Source organism: Haliotis cracherodii, unplaced genomic scaffold (genome assembly GCF_022045235.1).
Source record: "Haliotis cracherodii isolate W230 unplaced genomic scaffold, xgHalCrac1.p SCAF_14, whole genome shotgun sequence".
Classification (NCBI taxonomy): domain Eukaryota; kingdom Metazoa; phylum Mollusca; class Gastropoda; order Lepetellida; family Haliotidae; genus Haliotis; species Haliotis cracherodii.
The window spans coordinates 23,066,171-23,092,627 of NW_027266269.1; the positions used below are offsets into that span (position 1 = coordinate 23,066,171).

Sequence of the window (26,457 nt, forward strand, 5' to 3'; positions counted from 1 at the left end):
TTCCAATGGGTGGCGATCCGAGTTAGAAGATGTCTTCAATATATATATTGAACTCGCATACAACCCATGCTTGCCGTAAAAGGCGACTATGCTTGTCGTTAAAGGCAACTATGCCTGTCGTTAAAGGCAAATATGCCTGTCGTTAAAGGCGACTATGCTTGCCGTTAAAGGCGACTATGCTTGTCGTTAAAGGCAACTATGCTTGTCGTTAAAGGCGACTAACGGGATCGGGTGGTCGCTGACTTGGTTGATGCGTGTCATCGAATCCCAATTGTTTGGATCGATGCTCATGACCTCAATCACTGGATTTTCTGGTACAGATTTGATTATCAACATGTCATCTAGCTGAAATAATGCCAAGTGCGGCGTTAAACAACAAACAGACAAATCCAATGGGTTAACCTATGCTCCATTGATTTGGAAACCACGCGATACTTGAGCATCTCAAGGATTACCATACCATGTGCATGTAGAAGAGTAATACTACCCAGGTTAAGGCTTCGACCTACAGCTTATTCGTTTCAATGGGTAATGATGTTTTACATTGTTTTGTCAAAATGTCAACAACAAAAAAACAGGTTTAAAACAGTATGCTGTATTGGTAGTAGCCTTTACGGTTATATTGTAGCTTTGTTGTAATGTCAATTATGTTGACATTCAGGTGTATTTTTTTACTATTTATCAATGGTGTGATAGTTGAAATATGCATTTGTTGTTGCGTAATAAAACTCGTTCTGGTTTCGTAAAACTAAATCTAGTATACATTTTTATTCTTTCTGATTGGCTAATAAGGTTCAGCCGTGTTACTTTTCTCTAACCATGTCCCACTCTGAACTGCACATCACAGGGGGAACAAAGCTTTAGGTTAGTTTCAACTTGGATCATAATTTTATATAGCAAATTGTATTGAGAATAACTAATGTTAAGGATATTTAAGGATTGACTTTCACTTTGTGTGAGTTCATTGGAGTATGAACCTTCATAGAGTGAGGGCCAAACTGTATGGACGTCGGAGCCGGTGGAAGTAGTCCGTCAGTGTTTACGTCATTTTAAGAATAGGTCTCGTTAAAAACGTATGAACGTCAAATTGCGTCGTTCATACACTTATGAACTTCAATTTTGCCGTCTGGTGACCTCTCGTCCAAAAAAAAATTCAAATTAAAAAATATAAGAATGTTAACGTTGTTAATTATTATATTCATTTCATCAGTAATACATAACTAAATATGTTGCATTAGATTTTCAGACAGGTTAAGCCTTTGCTAAATGTTCTGTGAAAGGTTGTGTGCACTGGTTGTTCTATTTGCCATGTCGAGTTTGTCCTCGTGATATGTCGTTGTTACATGTATGGTGTGCTTGCTTTCGTTTCCTGTGACATGCGCGAGCGGATGTTTGGGGCGTTCATGTATCCACGTTTGACATGTGAATTTCAGGGATAACATCACAGAGATTGTCAGGACCATATCAGTCCATTGGCCTTAGTTCACAAATGGGTATGTACTTTTCCATGTTAAATATTTCGAGGTATTCTGTTAAGAATGCCCCCCATCGTTTTTTATGGTGTATTCTTGGCTGTCAAAAATGGGATATATGTTGGAGAAACGTCTGTATAAACTCCGAAATTAAACGTCTGACACCCAACAGCGACATATTATTTGGCAACTGAGCTGTTACATATATACCCTTACATGTAACCCGAAAGCCCGAAGTGATGCAGGTCTCAGACGTGTACCACTTCGGTGAAACCCACGAGCACGGGTATGGTGCTGACAAACCTAGAAACATAATCGGGGTGAACCGGGATTCGAACCCACAATCATAGGTTTCTGGCGTGCCCAAGGGACGCAACTCTGCACACCGAATCGCGGCGCCTTGGACGACTGGGCCACCAGTGCCCCCGCTAATCGTAAGAGGCGACTAACGGGATCGGGTGGTCAGGCTCGCTGACTTGGTTGATGCATGTCATTGTACCTCAATTGCGTGGATCGATGCTCATGATATCAACCACTGCTGGATTGTCTGGTCCAGACTCGAGTACTTACAACCCGCCGTCAAAAAGCTGTAATATTGCTGAGTGCGGCGTTAAACAACAAACAAACAAACAACTGTCTACTGTTTCTCCGGTATATTTAAAAAATAACAAAATTATGTTTCTTTGTGTTGGCATAATTGACCCAACTATTGCTAAGTTAGGATGTTTCTAAACGTTGGAATTTAAAAAAAATAAAATTATTCAACAGTATCAAAAGGGGTACAAATTTCGATAGTGACCCATCTGCAGTTAAAACAATTTAACAAACATCAACATATTAACTCGTGGTCAAAGGGAGACTACTCTTGATAAATATAGCATTAGCGCATTATGTAAATAATTGCTTGGTGCATCACGTATTGCATGTCTGCCAGGCGAGGCAGAGTGTCGCTCTTTTCTTCAAAACTGCCACCGCAGTGAGAGTAGCTTCAAGTTACGTTAGGGTCAATATTTGCGATACACGTGGCGTAGTAGTGGCTTGAGTGGACGGCACGATCTTTTCGCCGGGAAGTTCAGACGCACGGAGTGGAGCGAAGCGGGACAGGCTGAATCCTGGCATGGAACCCAATGTGAACAAGACTCAAAATGCCTCAACAGGTGAAAACACTATTTATACAGCTATTGATTTCGGAAAAAATGTTTATCCTAATGCTAGAGGAATAGGCCAATTTGAGCTTTTAGATTTCACAGGCCCTTCATACCACAGTAGTTGTTGTTTAAATATTTCTTGATAATGAACACCACGAGTGTCAGAAATGCACTATCCTATCTTTACACAAGGCTAGACACCCTGTACAGCCCCGCTCACCTGGTTGGCACAAAGGCAGTGTGCAGCTTAGGCTAATTCAAACTTAAGCAATTGTTTTTTTGGTTTGGTTTGTTGTTTAACGCCGCGTCCAGCAATATTCCAGCTACATGACGGTGGTCTAAATAATAGAGTATGGACCAGACAATCCAGTGATTAATATCATGTGGATTCAGGAGGCGTTTGTTTGTTTTTTTACTATAAACGTGGGGTTGATTAAAAGCAATCTAAATCAAAATCTAATGAATTTAAGCCATTTGTCAGTCTCTATACCACCGTACCAGTGAATAAATTTGAAAGGCACATACCGTGTCGAATGCCACTTCTCTGTTGTCAGAGACCTGTGAAGATCCAGGGTAGAATAGATCTTCAGCAACCCATGCTTGCCGTAAAAGGCGACTATGCTTGTCGTAAAAGGCGACTAACTGTATTGGGTGGTCAGGCTCACTGACTTGGTTGATGCATGTCACCGATTCCAATTGCGTGTGTTTAGGTTTTCATGTCTGTCTGAGACAAAGACATGAATCTTGGGGTTCTATTAAGATACCACAAACAGTGAGTGTTTGGTGGACATACTTTACTTACTAGCCAAGATGGCGGAACACCTGAAAGAAGTGACGTCATACACATGACGTTATACAAATGACGTTAGTAGTGAGACTTCTTGTCACGGCGTGGATCGATGTTCATGATGTCAATCAATGGATTGTCTGGTCCAGACTCGATTATATACAGACCGCAGTCATATAGCTGGAATATTGCTGAGTGCAGCGTTAAACATACCAAACTCTGTTGTCAGTAGTTATAATGTTTACCTGCAATATGTTAAACAGCATTTATGGGGGTTGTGGGGTAGCCTAGTGGTTAAGGTGTTCGCTCTTCACACCGAAAATCTGGGATCGATTCCCCAAATGAGTACAATGTCTGAAGCCCATGTCTGGTGTCGCCCAGTCTGAATTTTGCGAAGAGTTGTGTAAAACACACTGACTGAACAGCATATTCTTCATTTCAGCCTTGAGTGACCCGAGTCAGGATCCGAGCCAGAGCGAGAGGGTTACCCAGATCCAAGTGACCACGCAAGAGTCTGATCTACATGGTAAGTGGGAGAACCCAGCAGGTGGTAGATAGTGTGACTGTCCTACTGTGTACATGTGGTCACATCATCATGTAACAAATATGAGCCAGAAAGTTCACTCCACAAACCTTCATATGAACAGTCTCTACAATAACATGCTGATCAATGTAATTTTGTTACTTATCCTGCATTACTGCATCTACTGCTTACCTCATGACAAAGAAAACAGCACCTTGCGATGGTCCATGGTGAAGAAAAAATGTTTCTGTTTGCAGTTTACTTTTTTTTAATAGGCCCGTGAAGATCTTCAGCAACCCATGCTTGCCGTAAAAGACGACTATGCTTGCCGTAAGGGGCGACTAATTTTTTTTGCAAGGACCAATGGCCGCTGTCATGCCACCGTCCCTTGTGATGTCACATGTGATCATATTCCTGCTTGTCACCAAACAGACATGTTGTACCCCGTTTGGTCCTACAATTTCTGGCTTAATTTTGTGATTATCACTCTGCTGCAATGTTAAATTTCACCTGCGACAGGTGAAGTATACCTTATCATATATGTTCACTTTTTGTGTAGTAAAAATGTGTGTATTCCACGTGAAAAGGCTTTTTCTTCTACCTGGCTCGTTGATTCCTGCCATTTTGTAATTGCATTACATGTTTGTCGCCTACATTCGAGGCAATCATTATCGTATAAAAATTTTTGGCGAGGTGTTACATTGTGTGTATGTAAATAGTTTTAGCCGTTTTGGCATTATCAAGAGTTTCACGTTTGCATTTTAATACACTTCAAACTCATAAGTTTGGTTGTCAGTATGTACATGTCTACTTTCACTACAACTTCAAATTTTGTGTAACCTTTGTGTATTACGGCGCGATTGTGAATATTGTACCGGACGTCCACAGTGACAGTTGCAGTGATGCCAGTGCACCCGTCGTACGATTATATGACGGTTCAAAATATTGGTTTGACTAAGATAGTAAATTAGCCTAAAATTGTGTTTCGTGAATTAGCTCTGCTGTATGCTTGCTGTAAAAGCTTCATTGGGTATTTACTCAGGCTATTTTCATAATTTTATTTTTTCATTCAATGCATGCGTTTCTGCACGCATATCAATTGAAAGTAATGTGAAACTTTGTATCTCTAATGTATCAAGGTGAGTTGATGTCATTGCTGATCACTTCAGACACAATTTCACTGAAATTAATTGTGAACAAAATTGAATGACTTCTTGGATAAAAGTAATATAATGGATTACAAACATAACCCCAGATACACAATGAATACTTTTATAGTCAGATAGCGTAATAACAGGACGAACTTGCATACTTCAGTAAGGATGTGTTGACATACTTCTTCCAATGTTCAAGTCACGATAATGACTTCAACTTGTGGAGGGGCAGTCGGGTAGTCTAGTGGTTAAAGCGTTCGCTCGTCATGCCGAAAACCCGGGTGTCGATTCCCGACATGGGTACCTGGTGTGAATCCCATTTCTGGTGTCCCCCGCTGTGATATTGCTGGCATATTGCTAAAAGCGGGGTAAAACCAAACTCACTCACTCACTTAACTTGTGGAATAATATCCAAGCTCATCGTATATGTGTATTAGCACGCACTGGTTTAGTCCAACAGTAGTCAGATATTGTATTCCTGTATTTTACTCATCAAAGAATACATATGAAGGGAGGCTCTTTCCTGGGTTGATTGTACACAACTGATTTTTTGGTTACATACTAGTTTCAACAACAAGAAGAAGAAAAGGCCACCTGCTCGCACTGTTTTCAAAAGCCATTTCCTGAGAACCAATTTTTATATTCTTTTAAGCTTTATAATATCAAACAGTTATGGTACTGACGTAATCATTTTGTCAAGCTCTGTTCATCCAACGTTAACACTCTCTAGCCGTACATGTAATAAGCTGCAACAACTGGATGTGATTGTGAAAGAAAGATTTCAAACATTAATACATAATCCTTAATTGCATGAACAAGCTGTCATTAATTGTTGTCCTGTGTTTCTAGCAGGAATGACGTGACAGGAAGCGTCATTAACACCTCTGACACTATTCATTAGACATCATACACCAGCCCTGTGCTTCAATAACACCCTGGGGCGGTCGGGTAGCCTAGTGGTTAAAGCGTTCGCTCGTCACGCCGAAGACCAGGGTTCGATTCCCGACATGGGTACAATGTGTGAAGCCCATTTGTGGTATTCCCCGCCGTGATATTGCTGGAATATTGCTAAAAGCGGCGTAAAACCATACTCACTCACTCACACTGAATTGTTGCATTGTTGTCAGCCATGTTGGAAATGTTACTGGTGTATCCATGTTTGTGGCACGTATCATGGGCACGGGTGACCGAGTCGTCTAAGGCGCCGAGATTCGCTGTGCAGAGTTGCGTCCCTAGGGCATGCCAGAAACCTATGATTGTGGGTTTGAATGCCGTTTCGCCCTGATTATGTTTCTAGGTTTGTCAGCACGATACCCATGCTCGTGGGTTTCACCGAAGTGGTAAACGTCTGAGACCTGCATCACTTCGGGCTTTCCTCCCACATTAAGCTGACATGCCACGATATAACTGGAATACTGTTAAAAGCGGCGTTAAACCCCACTCACTCACTCACTCATGTTAACACCCCCTGGTTGTCTTATTGCTGACAACTATACCGACAGCTGGTGTCAAGCATCTCACTCTTCTTCCACTCTAGTTATGACGTATCATGTCATGAAACTTCAACGCCCAGCTTTGGAGCATAAAGAATATTTCGGGTTACCTGATAATTAACAGGAATGTGATTGTCTCCGTGCGTGTGAGACAAGAAAGACTGGTAGTAAGGGCTAGGGGCTCTCACAGATTGACTAAACGAAGATAAATTGATTGTATTAAATGTTACACCTCTCATTCATTGTTTGTTTTTCCATGATCAAAAGTACATTATTTGTAAGACGGTTTTTAAGTCAGATCAAACGCTCCTCCTTGGTTTTGGTAGAGATTGTAAAACCTGACGTAGCGGGGGATTAAGTAGGAAAATTTATAAGCCACATTTGTCGAAAGGCAAATCTTATTTCTGTATCCTGTAGTTATAATGCTTACCTGCATTTTATAGTTTTCTGAACAGCATTTATGAGGGTGACGGGGTAGCCCAGGGTTAAAAACTAACAGTTTTTGTCCACTAGTCCACTATAATGATAACAAGTTGCAAAACCCTTAAAATGGGCCAATTTGTACTAGTCCTTGGATGCCTTTAGTATTTGGCAGTTTGGTAAGGACTACAGGACTAGTGCCAATTTCTAATGCTGGGTAGCCTAGTGGTTAAAACATTTGCTCTTCACACCGAAAATCTGAGATTGATTCCCTAAATGTGTACAATGGGTGAAGCCCATGCCTGGTGTCCCCCGGCCTGATATTGCTGGAATATTGCCAAGAGTGGAGTAAAACCCAACTCACTGACGGAGGCATATTCTTGATTTCAGCCTTGAGTGACCCGAGTCAGGATCCGAGCCCGAGCGAGAGGGTTACACAGATCCCAGTGACAACGCAAGAGTCTGACCTACAGGGTAAGTGGGAGAACCCAGCAGGTGGTAGATAGTGTGACTGTCCTACTGTGTACACATGGTCACATCATCATGTAACAAATATCAGCCAGAAAGTTCACTCCACAAACCTTCATATGAACAGTCTCTACAATAACAAGCTGTTAAATGTAGTCTCTTATTATCCTATTAATTTTAAACAAGTGGTTTGGTTGGTTGGTTTGTTGTTTAACGCCACACTCAGCAGTATTCCAGCTATATGACGGCGGTCTGTAAATAATCGAGTCTGGACCAGACAATCCAGTGATTAATATCATGAGCATCAATCCACGCAATTGGGATCGATGACATGCCGGAATCTTCACGGGTCTTTAAACAAGTGAACGATAAGGAGTAAAACAAACAAAACAGGCTGACATAAACCAATGTAACATAATATCAACTTATTATAATATCAAAAAGCAATTGTATTGACGTTATCATCATGTTGTGAAGCTCAGTTCATCCAATATTAACACTCTCCATCCTACACAGAATAATGAAGCAACTACAGGATGTAACAGAAAGATTTTAAACATTAAGTACATTATCCTTCATTACATTATCCAGCTCTCATCATTCCTCTGAATTGTTGCGGGGCGGTCGGGTAGCCTAGTGGTTAAAGCGTTTGCTCGTCATGCCGAAGATCCGGGTTCGATTCCCGACATGGGCACAATGTGTGAAGCCCATTTCTGGTTTCCCCCGCCGTGATATTGCTGGAATATTGCTAAAAGCGGCGTAAAACCATACTCACTCACTCACACTGAATTGTTGCATTGTTGTCAGCCATGTTGGAAATGTTACTGGTGTATCCATGTTTGTGGCACGTATCAACACTTTGAGGTGTAAACAATGTAGATGTATGACAAAGATGTCGGGGTGTGTTTACTCCATCACCAGCAGACTGTAATTGTAATATCTATTATCCTATTATAATGTCAAACTGCAATTGTACTGATCTTCTAAAGCTCAGTTGATCAAACGTTAACACTCTCCATCCATTAACCGAGCTCCAGATAACTTTTTGAGCAATTGAATATTTACTCTAGGGTTCTTATTTTAATTGGGTTATAACATTTTTCTTTGTGTAACCAATATCACTCATCCATTCATCACTCTTTTGGGTTTTTCCGAAAATTAGTGAACATTTTAAGATTTAAAAAAATGAAATAGTGTTTTACTTGTATATAACTGTTCTATATATATAGGCTTGACTTAGAAATTAAATTAGCTCATAACTGTGTTTCGGAAATTAGCTCTGTTGTACGCGCGCTGTATGTATTGGGTATTTACGTGTGCTGTTTTTATACATTTGAGTTTTTCCTTTAATGCACACGTTTTTGTAGGCAAGATAATGGATATTAATTGGGTTTTGAATATTTTTGGGGAGTATTTTACGCAATTACGCAGCTTACCTGTAGCTCTGCATTAGCAGAATAATTTTAAACTTCATAATCCTTAATTACTTGAAACAAGCTGTCATCATGTAACTTAATTGAATGGTCAGCCATGTTGGATATGTTTAATGGTATATCCATGTTCGTGTCACGTATCAACACTACGAGGCGTCAACAATGTATATGTATGACAGAGATGTCAGGATGTGTATAGAGTGTACTTGTTTTTACAGCGATTCCATCACCAACAGATTGCCTCAACCTCTATGATGCCAGCTGGGGGGGGGGCTGGAGAAGGTGAGGCAGACTGTAATTGTAATATCTATTATCCTATTATAATGTCAAACTGCAATTGTACTGATCTTCTAAAGCTCAGTTGATCAAACGTTAACACTCTCCATCCATTAACCGAGCTCCAGATAACTTTTTGAGCAATTGAATATTTACTCTAGGGTTCTTATTTTAATTGGGTTATAACATTTTTCTTTGTGTAACCAATATCACTCATCCATTCATCACTCTTTTGGGTTTTTCCGAAAATTAGTGAACATTTTAAGATTTAAAAAAATGAAATAGTGTTTTACTTGTATATAACTGTTCTATATATATAGGCTTGACTTAGAAATTAAATTAGCTCATAACTGTGTTTCGGAAATTAGCTCTGTTGTACGCGCGCTGTATGTATTGGGTATTTACGTGTGCTGTTTTTATACATTTGAGTTTTTCCTTTAATGCACACGTTTTTGTAGGCAAGATAATGGATATTAATTGGGTTTTGAATATTTTTGGGGAGTATTTTACGCAATTACGCAGCTTACCTGTAGCTCTGCATTAGCAGAATAATTTTAAACTTCATAATCCTTAATTACTTGAAACAAGCTGTCATCATGTAACTTAATTGAATGGTCAGCCATGTTGGATATGTTTAATGGTATATCCATGTTCGTGTCACGTATCAACACTACGAGGCGTCAACAATGTATATGTATGACAGAGATGTCAGGATGTGTATAGAGTGTACTTGTTTTTACAGCGATTCCATCACCAACAGATTGCCTCAACCTCTATGATGCCAGCTGGGGGGGGGGCTGGAGAAGGTGAGGCGGATCATGTCTGCAGGCAAAGTCATCATCAACTGTAGAGTTGAAGAGTACTGTCAGAACACCAGTGATGGAGGCAGCATACTAGGGACACAGAGAAGTGGTGGAGCTCCTTGTGAGTTAAGGCGCCGATGCCACTGGTGGACAATGCGGTAACACCATCCTTCATGTCCTTCCACCTGTTATGGAGGAGACGTGGAGACAGTGAAGTTAGTCCTGTCTTTGAATGTAGCGGTCATCAACAGTAGAGGATGGTGGCAGCAGGACATCAGTGGTGTCGGCAGAATGGGAGGGCTTACAGAGAAATGGTGGAGCTCCTTGTGAGCAAAGGTGCCGATGTGTTTGACGATTACTGTGACAACACCCTCCTTTGGGCCTGTCAAGGAGGAGACTTAGAGACGCAGTCCAGTTTCGACGTCAGTAACAACAGTGGGTAGACAGCAGCCGACAAGGCGAGACTGGGGATATCAGCGAGTGGTGGATCTCGTGGAGTCCCATGACGCTGATTGACATCAGTGGAGTGTTTGTGTGACGGTTAAGGAGGATGGTGTCATGGACAGTAGCATGGTCTGCCACTCACGTCGTAGTGTGTAAATGTGTAATGATTTAATTGAAACTGTTATTGAAGATAATTAAAACTTGTAGAATGTAAAATTTGGCCTGCTTTTTTCTCTGCATTTCGCAGTGAAAGGGGCCAAATCGGGTAATCTGATACCCCAGCCTTATTGCTCCGACAGCATACCTCTGCCCTGCTTACAGCCTGTGCCTATCACAGTCCATTAGGGAAGAATGAGTGTATTCTGACCAGATGACAATTTCTACATGGGTACAATGTGTGAAGCCCATTTCTGGTGTCCTCTGCCATGATATTGATGTTATAAAGCTAAAATCGGCGTAAAACCATACACTCTCACTGATTAGATGACTACAGCAGCTACACTGTTTGTGACTTGTGTGAGCAGCTCTCGAAGCTTTAAGTTGTAGTTAAGATATAACATCATAGGTAAACCATAATTTACAAGGTCGAAACAAAACTTCACAATATTATGTAAACATTCATAATGTATTATTGTTACCAAGAGAATCTCAACATGAATTCATCTTTCACTTTACATGTATATATTTAATATCAAACAGTATGGAGGAAAATATCACGAATATGATAAAGGAAACACTATTTCAAGTAAAACGGATCTCTTTTTGCCTAAACCGCTGTCATATAGCTGGAATATTGCTGAGTGCAGCGTTAAACTACAAACAAAAAGTTATTGCCTATAAAGAATACAAAACGTTACTCAGAAGAAAGCAACATGTCATTATTGTGTATAAGTGAGCTATTGTTAAACACAATCTCCAAGAATGTGTTAAAAATAATATCATCACTATTAAGTGATATTGCTTATAAAGTGAAAACTCATTAATAATAACAATGGTAATAGTGATTATTGTTCTCAAATAGTCTCTGTGAGTGCGAGAGCGTGAGAAATTATTGCCATTCAAATACTGCATTTGTTCGGTAATAAATGTTTTCTGCAAGAAATATTACCTAATCTAGCTAAAACATAGCTTTCATTCTTCACCTTAAGCAACACAGGTCTGTGATCATTCCTGTAAACTTATTCTTCATCTTGATAGAAGCACTCTTTTAGGTGGCATCGTGCCAAGATGATAATGAGGTCATTGTTGATTCATCAGTGTATCAAATTTGTAAAATATTGGTTGATGTTAATGTATTGGAAGATAGTATTATTATCCAAAGTTCTCTCATAATCAATATCTAAGACCTGTATCACTTGGGGCTTTCCTCCCACATTAAGCTGATGCGCCGCGATATAACTGTAATCCTGTTAAAAGTGGCATTAAACCAAACTCACTCACTCATAATCAATATGATTCAGCTCAGATTGGAAGTTAGTGCCTGGCATTGCAAGCAAATACTCTATTGTTTAAATGTGGTTTTGTATATTTATATAGGTGTATCAAGATGTTGACTGTTAAATCTGTTTTTGTATAGGCTTAAGGAAAGGTTCATGGCAATAGTCTGACATTTTTCTAAGCTTGAAACATGCACCGTGTAAACTAGCTTATAAGTATGAAGATTATTTATATTTTGTTAAAATACATATCTGTAGCGTTGCACAGACCAAATGTAGATGTTTTAATCACAATTTGATGAAATATGAATTGTAAGGAACACACAAGAGTTAATGTCTATCCGTTGCAGCACATGGGTGAAGTTACGTCACTATGTATTTTTTATTTTTTTCTTAATACAAAGATGACTCGATTTCATGGGGCAGATCAGTATCATCAAGTGGTTCTGTGTCTGACAGATCTTGACTAATGGGATTTTCTCTGGTAAGAAGTGTCCTCCTCCTGTTATCAACAGATATTGAACTAATCATGATTATTCAGGATATTTTATACACACATGAAAAACATTGTAATGGCTCATTGAATGAGTCACAGAAATCAGTATACATTTATTTACTCGAAAGAACTGACAGAAAGCAGGTTATAGTTTTCATATTAACATTATTATACATTTTATCGTATACCAGGGTTGCATCTAGAAAATCTTAAATGTTAGGGATGGCCCCCACCCTCAGGAAGAGAAAGGGGGCATGGAGTGTTTTCAATGGGGGTAAAAAAATTGACAACCACCTACAGAATGTACTTTACTGCTTCTTATTTAGCCTTTACAAAGGGACTTGGACAATAAACTTTTAAATGGTTTACTTACCAGTTTCTTGTCATTTAGCTTCTCACAATAGCATCATGTTAATGGCACAGACAGTATATTCCAGAGAAACTTCTTATACTTAACAAACTTGTAGAACTTCAAACAGTTTTAAAACTTCAAAAACAAACTTCCGAAACAGTGAAACACTGAAATGTTTAAACGCCATGAATAAGGAATAGTCAAGTTAGCTGGTAATTAGTACCACAATCCTAGTTATGAAAAAGTCTTCTGTCTTTCTTTCCTGTCCCTTTCAAAATCCCTGATGCTGGGACCCTCAACATATATCATCATTAACCTGTTGAGGGTTTTACTTTCCAATCTGTTTCTTGAAGCTGTCTTGGTGAGGTTCTGTTTGCTGAAGCCTCTCTCACAATCAGAAGAGAACCAAACTTCAATGAAGCCACATTTTCTTAAGCCAACCAAAAGACAACTTCCATTGCTCGAGTTACCGCCTCTGAGCACTTCTGAAAAGCATTTGAAGTTGCAGTTTTCATTTTTTCTCTGAGTTGCAAGTCTTGTATTGATTGTTGATGTCCAATAACTTCCACATGACGATCTAACGTTGAGGTTCGAAAGTTTACGTTTACATCCGTAAATGTATTAGATTTTCCAGTTCTTTGGCACAAATCATTTCACCCTTTTCGTTCAAATCTGTTCTGGTGTCCCCCGCCGTGATATTGCTGGAATATTGCTAAAAGTGGCGTCAAACCATACTCACCCACTCACTCCTTCAAATTGAGCCATGGGCGCGTAGTTCTCCATTCGGTTTGAAAAATGTACTTACGTTCACGCTTACCCTTGTCTACGGAACTGATGTCGCCAACTGATGTCGCTATAGATTCGGTAGATTCTTGAATATTTTCATCTGTGCCGATGGTTCCAGATTTAAAGAAATCGAGCAATGTTCGATTCCTTTTTGGCGCCGTCGCCATTTTGGCCATATGTCATGACATTAGATCTAGCATTCTCGCGAGATCTGGCCAAAGTGAACAGCCAATCAGAAGTAGGGTTACAAAGAACTCTAGCAAACTTGTCATTGTTTCGATTACGAGCAGGGTTTGACAGTTTGTCACATTAGGTTGAATTTTATATATCAGAAAGAATTTAATTGCTTTTTTTACAGTTATACATGCCAGAAAGAAAAGTAAATACTAGGGGAATGCCCCACTTTCAATTAAATTTCGCGGCATTTAAAGTAATTTTGCGGCAACCCTGCCGCACTCAATTTTATTTTTTGCGGCATTTTATGTATTTAAGCGGCAGTGCCCCAGTGCCGCATCTCTAGATGCAACCCTGGTATACCTTAAGCCCCTCTCCCCAGATGAAAGGAGAGTAAGATACTCTCATTGTTTCTCATATAAAATGCAATATTATGGTTGTTCAGATCAAAGAGAACATGACCAATTAACTTACTTTATATGAACGTGAAATTTAGTATAGATTAAAACTTACTTTAGCTTGGCAGTCTTTTCCAATCTTGTTTATTGGGTGTCTCAGGACATAGTCTTTTCTTCCTTTCCTTCCGAGCCAGTTTCATAATATATCTCATTTCCACGTCGGTCTTCTTGAGAATGGCAGCCACTTTGTCATAGTGACTGTCAGGACCTAGGTTGTATTCAATGGCACCGTGGTCATGCTTTATCAAGCATCCAGTGACATTTGATCCCATGATCCCACACAGTTTGCAGATATGCAATTTGGCAGTCAATGGGTGTCACTCGCTGTTGCAAAGCTGTTTCAGGTGGCATCCAAAGATTTGGTTGTCGAGAGCCTTTTCCAGGCGTATTGATGGACGTGTCTTATGTCTTCCATAGACATCTTGTCTGACGCAGTCGTGGTGGACAGTATATATACTTCACAAGTTGAATGTACATATTCTCTTTCAATTTCATCTGTCCCTAGTTGGTTTCCATTAAACCTAAGAGACCTGGAATATTCAAAATTGTGTCAATCCATTTCTTATGAGTGACTCCGTGGAACTTGGACAGAAAATCATTTCCACCCAAATATAGTGACAGTGAGACGTGCTTCAATGGAGGGTTGGTGAAAACAATCTTCCGTCAGCTCCAAGATGCCTGTAATGTTACGCAAGTCTGGTTAAGTTTCTGAAGAACAAAACAGTCTTCTCGTACCTGCCATTTGTCTTTTTGTCAAACCTGGAAAAGGTGGATAACAACACTGTCTATGTCACCAGATGACGCAACACAAATGGTTGATTCACCTTCAACATCTTGGGGGGCGGCCGGGTAGCCTTATGGTTAAAGCGTTCGCTCGTCACGCCGAAGACCCGGGTTCGATTCCCGACATGGGTACAATGTGTGAAGCCCATTTCTGGTGTCCCCCGCCGTGATATTGCTGGAATATTGCTAAAAGCGGCGTAAAACCATACTCACTCACTCGCTCAACATCTTGGAGCCAGTCAACTTGTGTCATATCTGCTCTCCCTTTTCTTTGCTTGATATCAAGGAAATATTCTCTTTGGAAGCCATTGTTGTCAAACACTGCTCTCTTTCTTGGGTCTGGCATATGTTACAATGACAGTGAATTTGGTCTTCTTGGCATGTACATGCTTCCATAAGATGTTCACGGTCTATGTCTTGGATGATATTCTTCAGGCCAAGCTGGATGGGTACAATGTGTGAAGCCCATTTCTGGTGTCCCCCGCCTAATATTGCTGGAATATTGCTAAAAGCGGCGTAAAACCAAACTCACTCACTCACTCACTCAGGCCAAGCTGGCAGGCATTGTCTGCCAAAAAGTTGCTTGTCAGACGTCTTCCCATAGTTGTTTCTCAATTTCTTAGCACTGATGACATCTTCGCCAAGCTTCAGGTGACTTATACCAGAAACAAACCTCTTCTGCCTGTTTGATCATGTGGCTGCTTTCAAATCATATGGGGGTAAAGTGATATTTTTCCTCACAGATAATCATTCTCTTCAGGTGAGATAGATGCTTTTGCAGGGATTTGATTAGGCTGTTTTCAACTTGTAGAAGATATCGACGACCGGATGTTTCTGATGTTTTGAACTTAATTCCAGCAAATATTCATTAGCACACAGCAATGTATCCGTCATTTCCTTGCAAGTTTTTCTGCATATTCCATTGCTGCTGGTATGACTAAAGCGAATCACAGTCTCATTTGAGGATAGGTATTTCTTCCCATACAATGAGATCAATGAAGGATAGTGGTAATTGTTCACTTCAGTCCATATCACTTTCTCATAGGTTTGTCATCACTGTAATGGCATGACTTGAGTAAAGAAATCATCAAATTAAACATAAATTGTTTCCGAATCTGTAATGTACGTTAGACTTTGAATTGTTGGGATTGAGGTTGGCATGTGCATATTTATTGTATCCCGTGTCCAGTATAATACTGTAACCGGCATAGGAAAAAAAAGAAAATGGATTGCAACTTTGTTACGTTCAACTTTTGTGAAATTTCCAAGTGCAAGTGGCGCTTCAATGTAAGTTCAACAATTATACAGTTCAAAGAATAGGACACATAAACACATTGCATCAACTTTATATCTCGTATTCAGACTGTAAAGATACAAACTGAGATAAACGTTCGACAATGATCATCCGGCCCAACTTTCACACCACCTCTTCCCTCACACCACCTCCTTTCTCCCCAAACAGAAATGGAAATTTTTGGGTTGTATTCCCTTTTGTGCTTGGCATTGTTTCATATGCACAGATTAACATCACTGTGTGTAACTGTCCAGCTGCACATTATCTACCAGATAGTGTTATTTTAGATGCATATTTAGCTGTATACCTTAAAGTCTGTGGGAAAAATGTATGTCCCTTGTTCGCTTTAATAAAGTTGCGCATTTGTATCTCGACATATTGGAGTTTATTTTACAGGTTGCTTATGGGGGCGGGGGCGGCACGGGTGGCCCAGTCGTCTAAGGCGCCGCGATTCGCTGTGCAGTTGCGTCCCTTTGCCACGCCAGAAACCTATGATTGTGGGTTCGAATCCCGGTTCGCCCCGATTATGTTTCTAGGTTTGTCGGCACCATACCCGTGCTCGTGGGTTTCACCGAAGTGGTAAACGTCTGAGACCTGCATCACTTCGGGCTTTTCTCCCACATTAAGCTGGCACGCCGTGATATAAGTGTAGCAGTGTTAAGAGCGGCGTTAAACCCAACTCTCACTCACTCACTCATTGCTTATGGATCCTGGAATATTTGTCTTCAAATAAGACATTGGTACCTGCTTCTTTTAAATTCTTGCAATGCCGACTTAGTTTTGGATGCAGTGATGCACACACTCCTTGACATTACTTCTTTTCATGTTGAACTATTGCAATCTTCGTAGTTATATGTACTACTGCATAAAAGGATATGATTCACATTATATGGAAATGCTAAAACATCTACTGATCGTAACGTTGCTGTTACACAATTCACTTGTTTTCACTGTAAAATATAACAATTTAACATTTATATATGTGGGTTTTATTACGATTACATCAATCTGATAGTTATTTGATTATGTGGTATGATGGTATGCTGACATTTGTGTGTACAAGCATGTGTGTGGGTTGTTTTTTGCCACACATGTTTAATGTATAATTTACTGGACTCAACTCTTTTTAGATACGGACTTGGTTATGTGGAAATAAATCGGCCTTTTTATCAGACATAGAGTAACGTGTGATAGGTAATAGCTATCAACGATGGCAAATGGATATCAATAACAACCCAAAATTGACAACATACTCCACGTACGAATCTCTTTTAAACTTCGATTACTAATTTACTCATGTTAATCTAAGAATATATATATCATTATCCAGATTTGCATGAGGTAATAATCTAATGATTGAACTGGGACGTAGATCTTGCATTGGTGAAGAATGTCAACTATGTACCCGTGAAGATCCGGGGTAGAATAGGTCTTCAGCAACCCATGCTTGCCATAAAAGGCGACTCTGCTTGTAGTAAGAGGCGACTAACAGAAAACAGGAAAACAGTATATTCACCCTCAGTACCATTATAACACGTCACTAACATCTTCTGCCAGTTTTATCAATTCTGTATGTTATACATTGTTGAATCTAGCTAAAATATACTGGTTTGCCTTTAAAATCATACCTGTCACCCCATCAGTGTTGTCTTTGTATTACATTTTACTCTGTATTTAGGTATCACAATGTAGAACTGTGTATTATATCTTATGAGACGTATGTCTTTGTCCTTTCGCTACAATGTTGCATATTGTTTCAGTTCAATGAAAGGGAGGAAAACACACACCACTTCTATAATAATCAAGCTCGGCGCCTATTAAATAAACTTTTAACTGGGATTACTTTTTCATTCGTGATGTTTATGGTCGGCGGATCTTATACTCAAAAACTCAACTTCGTCGTCTTAAATAGTGGTCCTCTACGAACAATCTACTGTGAGGTTCTCTGTCGCCTTGCTCTCATAATCTCTACTGATTTCAGGTCACCGTCATATAATGAGTGAGTGAGTTATGTTTAACTACGCTATGACCGTATTCCAGAAGTGTCACAACCACAGGTATGCTGCTGACAAACCTGAAAACATAATCACTTGCTTGGAGCTAGTTACAAATGGTAAAATGGAGTGGTGCGGGTGCGGGAGACGGCAGCTTGAGGATGGGATGAATGTAGTGGGTGTGTTTAGGGCGAGGTGTTACGTCACTTGTATCAATATTGCAGTAAAACCTCTGCGGCCGACACACCGGTTTAATCGAACCCGGGTCATTATCGTGACGAACACACGCTTTAACAACTATACAAACCACCTTACGGTCAGTATTTGTATATTCCTTAAAGGTTCAGACAATTACCATACTACTGTTGTATTGAATTTTGTTAGCTTTAGCGATTTTCATGTTAAAGTCAAATTATTAGATAACCTTTTAATGAGAAAATCTTACAGAAGAAGAATGTGATTACCACGAGTTTGTTCTCAATATGTGTAAGTGGTCAACAGAATAATCGCTACGGTTCCACCGTGCATTGTAAAGATCAGCTCGCTTGGAAGATTGACGCACATGCATTAACTGCAGAGAATATTCCACGTGCAGCTGCGTCATGCACATTTTGGACAACAAAGACATTAGGTTCATGTTTCAAATATTTTTCTTAAAGTATGATTTTGCTCATAGTACTTACAGGAACAGACTGTTGTGCATGTTCTTAACATAACCATTTTGGACCCATTCGCAACCATAGTTCTTGCTTTCAATAGCCGTCCAATCAAATAACGTTCAAGTGTCTGAGAAATTCTGTTGTTACCTGTGATATATTGTTACGTGTCGATTCCCAATCCCGTATCTTAATCCAGAATTCACTAGTTACATGAACTTAGTGTGAAACCAATAAACAACCAACACGTGGCATACACACAACAAATGTATTACAAAATTAACTAAGTTTGCAAATCAGCACAAATTACTGCACATCAATTGAAATGGCTGTACACAATAGAGTAGTAGTACAATATTCAATTGCAATACAAAATATGATGGAAGTGGTCAATATCTAATACACAAATACAGTGGGGATGGAGAAATGTAGCGATAATAATATATATTTACCCAGCGTCGACAGAGGTCAAGCTTCCGAAACGGGCAAGGCAAGGAAACAGATGATTGTAGGGGGATTGAAGCTGGTTCCAATGTGATGAAATTGTGAGTGATACATAAACACGCTCTTGTCCCACTAAAAATACAGTCAAACGCTACTGGAAATTTCTACAGAGTGCCCTCACCCGTCTAGCAGTACTGGAACATTCCAGATGTTTCTATAACATACTATCACCGTTTGCACACTAGCATCTAACTATAATAACTTCCTGATGACTGATCACTATCCAAACGAGCTTCAATCGAATCTCAACAGAAACAATGAACCACAGTTACAATCATTGTTATATACATATATAAAGAGGGGGAAGAGAAAGAAAGAGAGGTTATTACGCTTGTGTGTTTCGGGATGGTAAATATCCTGTATTTGGAAGAAACGTGTTTCGCGAGCATTGGAGAGCTGAATACACAGTGTTTATTCCTAAGCTTAAACTAGAATAGGTTCCCAGCAACTCCTTCTGATCGTAGAAGACCGACCATTTGATACTTGATAACATACAGGTCGCCTTCATGCCTGTAGATATGACATATTGCCGAGTTAACAACAAAGAAAAAAGGAAGAAAATTACAAGAGGGTCTTCTCACATATGAAGCCTAGCCCCACTTGGCTACCAAAGGCCCTGTGTGATGCCCACTGGTAGGAGAACCATTTCATGTAGACTAGGCTCTTCTGACGCCAAGGGTGATCTGGTTCCAGTGGACCCCATCTGGTGTAATTGATGGGTGTACCATCTGACCACAGCCAGTTCCCTTTAATGAGGTGCCCACCAGTCCAGTAGCCTATCACACTCTTCGACTCTGAAATGGAAAGTAGAACTCTCCAATGTTCTGCAATTTCACACCACAGGAAGAGCCCCGAGAAGGGACAAACCAGTCTGCATTTTCTTCACAAAACGGTTCGCCTCAGGTTATATCCAACAAGAAAAGCAGATTTTGTCTGCCTTACACGTAGCATGTGTTGAAAACCGTTGCCCGGCTCTTCATTGTAAGGTAAACAGTAGTTTATTATTACATATTCTAGTGAGTGAGTATGGTTTTGTACCTCTTTTTGCAATATTCTAGCAATATAACGGTGAGGGACATCATAAATGGGCTTCACATATTGTTGTTATGTGGGGAATAGAACCCGGGTCTTCGGTGTAACGAGTGAATACTTTAACTACAAGGCTAACCCACCGCCCCTAAGCGACTTAAAAGTTAAAGTTAGGTCGGCAATATATCATCCATATTGTGACTTGAAATCATGCCACAAACTTTATTTGGAAAGTATCATAAATAGCAACCGATCACGGATTGACTTAATAAATGTGAATATGAAATGTGATTTTAAGAAATACATAATGGTGCCTTAGATCGCAAGCAGACAAAGTCAGATCACCATACGGCTTGAGTACCTCTGCTACATGCATGGAATCCAGCGAGATTTACACCATCCCTCCAGGTGCAAACACTGAGATGTAGTGGTCGTAGTCCCCAGTTTAAATGACTTGAATACCAGACAGCAGAAATTTGCTGATAGGTTTAATTGTTTGATGATGTTATAAGCAGTTGACGGATGACAAAGTAGACACAATTGATGGATAACTATTTCTTTGTTTACTTATACATGTATGGCGACGTGTCGGTATAGATCCTTATACCGTTGTCAAGCAACCAAGGGTATAAGGATCTATACCGAAATGTCGTCTTTACAGTAAATAAAGAAGTTGTTATCCACAAATTGTGTCTACTTTGTTGCTTATAGTGTGTTTACCAAATTAATGTCAAGCTGGTTTGGCCCATAGCACAACATACAGAATCGATATATCAACATCGTCCGACTGGCACATGAGCAACTGCCTTATATAATACTCTTGGCAAATAGAATTTCATCAAAATAATATTTATATGGACCAAATAACAAACATCGTGAAAACACTATAGGCAAATGACTTGGCATGTCCAGCTGATTGATACGACTTGGTCCTTTCTACAAGCTGTCTGGCAAAATATGCCCTGAAGTGATGTGTTGGACTAAGCAACACTATTGTCGGCAATCCACAGCAACCCACAACCTCTTATGGTAAAAAACCCCGGCTGACCAGTAACACATCCTCTACACTGTTCACATGTCATTACACAATTCTGTCAACACTCACCTGGTAATTTCTTTAGTATGCTGACCAGGAACATGTCCTCTTCCCTGTCCTCAATCGTAACCAGATGAGCGTCACACATCCTGCAAACTGCACGAGCTTTATCCCATCGCATTCGATAGTTGGCGAAGGAGTAGGCACGATGCTGATATTGTTGGAAGTCAACCGAACATGCAGGAGTCACTTGGAAAAGGATTAGGAAGGATTGAATTGGACAAACATAGGGTATTATTAAAGGAGATCTCAAATCTAAATATACTGAACAAAAAACGTTCCTTAGAGATTGAATAAGATATGTTTTTTTACCAAATCTGAAACAATTTCGGTTTGCAACAGATAAAAGACTCCTGTAAGTGTTCAAATGGTTTAATTTGCCATACTGACTTCAGAAAATGCAAAAATGTCAATTTACAAATCAACAACGTGTGTGTCCACCTCCGGTTGCGATGCAAGCGACACATTTTCATCTCATGGAATGGACCAGGCGTCCCACAAAGTCCTGTGCGATATCTGTCCGCACTCTGTCCGAGTGTCAGTGGAACACGTGGTTGAAGTCCAAGGCGTGGATCCATCTCATCACACATGTGCTCGATTGGTGAGAGATCAGGGGAGCGAGCCGGCCAGGTGATGACATTCACATTGTTTTGTTGAAGAGAGTCCTGAACAAGTCCAGCAATATGAGGCCCGGCGTTGTCATGTTGAAAGGTAATGCCTGGGCCGTGACGACGCAAAAACGGTAGAACAAGGCCAATGATCTCGTCATGGTAAGGTTGTCCATTGATATCTCCCTCTACTCTGTCTTGCTGTTATCTCACCCCATACCATAACGCTGCCGCCCCCGAACAGATCTTCTTTCATGACACAATGATTGACGTAACGTTCACCTCATCGTCGGTACATTCGAATCCGCCCATCGCTGTTGCTGAGGTGAAACCGAGACTATTCAGAGAATAGAACTTGTCCCCACTGCATGGCCGTCCAGCGTAGACGGTGTCTGCACTACTGTAAACGTGCTTGACGGTGGTTTCCTGTTAAAATGGGACGTCGGGCGGGTCTTCTGGTGACAATCCCTGCACATTTGATGCGACGACTTACGGTTTGTGAAGATATTCGTCAAGGCCAGGGATGCTTCTAGCAGTCACTGTTGCTGGCTGGAATCGATTTCGTATGTGTGTTGATCGAATCCAGTTTTCTTGTCGATTATTGGTTACGCGTGGCCTGCCACTCCGAGGATGGTCTCTGACTGCATTCGTCTGTTGCCTACGTTGCCATAAACACTAAATGGTGTTTCTGTGGACGTTAAATTGTCTTGCAACATCACGTTGACTCGATCCTGCTTCAAGCATACCAATGGCTCGCAGCGCTCATTTTCGGACAGGCGTGTCATTTCGTAATGTTGAATAAGTGCGTAATTTTGTTGTTATTCTGAGTGGTTGTTGTCAGCACGATGCTAAACAATGCATATGGAATTCCGTTAACGCACATTTTATACCCAGTGAAATGCATGGGGCTTGCATAAAAGTCAACTTTTGCATGGAATGCATGCTTTTCTATAGCAGTTGCTTTTTGTTGACTTGACTTGATTCCATACATGTACTACAATAATGGGGGTGGTCGGGTAGCCTAGTGGTTAAAGCGTTCGCTCGTCACGCCGAGGACCCGGGTTCGATTCCCGACATGGGTACAATGTGTGAAGCCCATTTCTGGTGTCCCCCGCCGTGATATTGCTGGAATATAATATTGCTAAAAGCGGGGTAAAACCAAACTCACTCACTCACTCACTTCTCTAGAGGAATGTCCAAGTATGTGTGGGAGTCATGACTAATTACGCTTTACATGCCACTGTTTCTTGAGAGATATAGGGTGACACGCTCCTATCATGCCCTCCCTGGAGCCGCAAGGAAGATGAGAATCGGCTCCTACAGTGAATGACTGTGTGAGTGAGTGAGTTTGGTTAAACGCTACTTTTAACAGTATTACAGTTATATTGCAGCGTGTCAGCTTAATGTGGGGGGAGAGCCCGAAGTGATGCAGGTCTCAGAGGTTTACCACTTCGGTGAAACTCACGAGCATGGGTATGGTACAAACCTAGAAACATAATCGGGGCGAATCACAATCGTAGATTCTGGCGTGCCCAAGAGATGAAACTCTGCACAGCGAATCGCGGCGCCTTAGACTGGGCTACCCGTGCCCCCTCGGCTCCTTAATAGGTGAATAGGATTGGGCAGGGGGGTATTTTTTTTCAAATATACGCTTTGGGGTCTGTTAGGAAGACAGGCATCACATGCTGGATAGGAAATGCAGACATATCGTGTGTACAGATTCATAACTGATACCTGATGTATCTGTGAAACTTTTAGTAGAATGACAGAATCACTACCAGTCTAAGCTAGAGAGTATGTTTTAAATTCTCTAGATGCTGTATATCTATATCTTTAAATAATATAATTTAGTTTTCAGGTGGGTAACCCAGGAATTTTGCAACAAAAACAAGGGCCACCACGCTAAGCCAGATGGAAAACATATCGATATTAGGAGGACCTCACCACCGCTAAGAGCCGACTCTGGATGATGCTCTAGTGACAGAATCTTCCCAAGGAGACTCAAAATACACATGGACCAAACTGAGAGACATCATCCAAGCCACTGCACTCTCTGTCGTTTGGAAGAAACAGTGGAACACTCATGACTGGCTCGAACATCACTCCTACAAGTTCACCCCTGTCACTGAGGACAGGTTTGCAGCACTTACATAATACAATTGCTACCCAAACCACTCTCAGAACAGCCAGTTGTAAAGTCAAGAAAACAGCAAGAAGGTGACGAATGTCTACTCCTCTTTGAGGGCATTCGATCGTCGACTGATGCTACTAGCAGCATTGAAGAAGTGCCTTCAGTCCAACTCAAGACAAGATTGGAAAATGTGACACTGTCGGTGACAGAGGTAAGCAGGATGCCACATGGTGTGAGCATTGCCCTGATATATAATGAAACCTCTGCTGCAAAACCCGTGGTCTGTTTCTCAAGTGCATGCCTCCACTTGCCATCAGCTTGAAGAAAATTAACAACATGGACCAGGGTGCGAGCAGCCTCAAGCGATCTCAATCAACAACCAGGAGTTGAAGGTGCTGAACCAGCTCACCTTCCTTGCCTCAGAAATCAGAGACAATCGGTCCTTGTATACAGGGATCAACAGGCGGATCAGCAGAGTTACAGTCACCCTTGCAGGACTGACGAAGACAATCTGACAACCAACACCAAGGTTGTTGTCTACAGAGCCTGAATCCTCAGCACAGTGCTCTACGGTAGTGAGACTTTGGTCCTCTCAGCAAGACAAGGAACGAGACTTGCTCCAAGTGTGCAGTCTGAGGCGCATTCTTGGAATATGCTCGAGTGACCGAGTCAAACACTTCTCTCCCGTACCATCTGCTCCAACAACACCTACTTTGCTGGCACATCTGCAGCATGGAGTACAGGACGAACCTGAGGGACATTCTGTACGGCATGCTTGCCTCAGTCCAAAGGACACACGGACGTCCCAACATCACTTCTAAGACGTCTGCAAGGACATGGACGATAAGCGGTGGATACATTTTGGCCACCAACTGTAGGCGATGGAGACAGGAACTTACCAGAGGCAAAGCTGATTTGTGTTATTGATAAAATAAGTTACTGTTGTTGTTCATTTATAAGAACTGAATTAAAAGTTTTTACGTTTGTTGAGGCACACTTTGTTGACGAGTTTTACACAGAATGCACACCGTTATTTACGTTTATAAGTCGATAAATATATTAACGTCAATTCTTAAATATGATTATAGGTACCTTTTGTTTGGTTGATGTAGACAGTGAATACAGTTGCCGCTGTTCTGACAATGTTTGATTTACTCTGGATGTTTCCAATAAAGCAATGTTGCCTGTGCCTTGAATAGTGAAATTTCACACACATGTTGTGATCTATACATCTTCGAGCACAATTGATCAAACTGGTAGACCGAAACGCATTTTCACTCTCCACAACTGCTTCAACCTCGTGGCTAGATTTGAAATGTTGTCGTACATTAGTACCATTGACGCTCTTTAGAATACCAAACACTAGGAACAACCAAGCCCCACATTTCACTTGTTCTCTAAACGTGGCCATCATCTTCCCCTGAAGAATTTCGGACTAAGATGAGCTACAATTTGCCTATCACTGTTCTGAGACAGTTATGCATATTTCATGCAAAGCACCAAGAAGTTGAGTGCTTTTATATATAGAACGCCCCAAATGTGTTCTGGAACTAGGACTTGAAAGCTGACCCAGACCATGGTAAACGGAGTATATGTTGATGGAACAGATGAAATGTTAACAAGAAAGCATAGATGATCTCCATATTCATTACTGTAGCGTCGCTTTGGTGTAGTTTCAGCAACGGACACGCATCCTCATTTGGAGATCTATTTCAGAATTGGTATTCATCAACCCATGCTTGTTCCCAACGTGAAGATCCGGGTTATCTTCGGCATCTAATGCTCATGATGCCTATCACTGGATTGTCTCGTCAAAATGCGATTATTCACAGGCCACCGTCATATAGGTGGACTATCGCTGAGTGCCGTGATTAATAACAGAGTAATATACTGAACCGCAAAAGAAACGTCACCGACCACGTAGTGGAAAACCAAGGGTCACCACCCGACGTCAGGATCGTCAGATTGTGCGACAGCATCTTTAAGATCGCTTTGTTACTGCTGCGGAAACTGCTTGACAGACCATTGGGACACACCAGCGACACATTAGTGCAGACACCGTGCGACGATTGACGAGCAGACACCTCCACTGTCACAGGCCACACCGAGGACCGATTCTGACAAGACGTCATCGCCGGGACCGTCTTCAGTGGGCAACACAGCACCAGCATTGGCGCCAGCAGTGGAGAAGAGTTCTCTTCTCAGACGAGAGATGTTTCTGTATTTCAACAGCAGATGG

General features: G+C 40.9%; 1 protein-coding gene and 1 long non-coding RNA gene across 2 annotated transcripts in view; both read left to right on the forward strand.

Moving 5' to 3' along the window:
- Positions 1 to 2,405: 2,405 nt before the first annotated feature.
- On the forward strand, positions 2,406 to 7,456 carry LOC139460637 (uncharacterized). Its single transcript, XR_011652818.1, has 3 exons — positions 2,406 to 2,629; positions 3,850 to 3,933; positions 7,388 to 7,456. It is a non-coding gene; the product is annotated as an uncharacterized lncRNA (long non-coding RNA).
- A 2,778-nt stretch (positions 7,457 to 10,234) lies between these two features.
- Positions 10,235 to 26,457, forward strand: part of LOC139460304 (uncharacterized) — a 56,632-nt gene continuing 40,409 nt past the window's right edge. The window contains exon 1 of the mRNA XM_071241796.1: positions 10,235 to 10,412. Coding sequence (XP_071097897.1) covers positions 10,235 to 10,412 — 178 coding nt within the window. The remainder of the gene's footprint in view (positions 10,413 to 26,457) is intronic.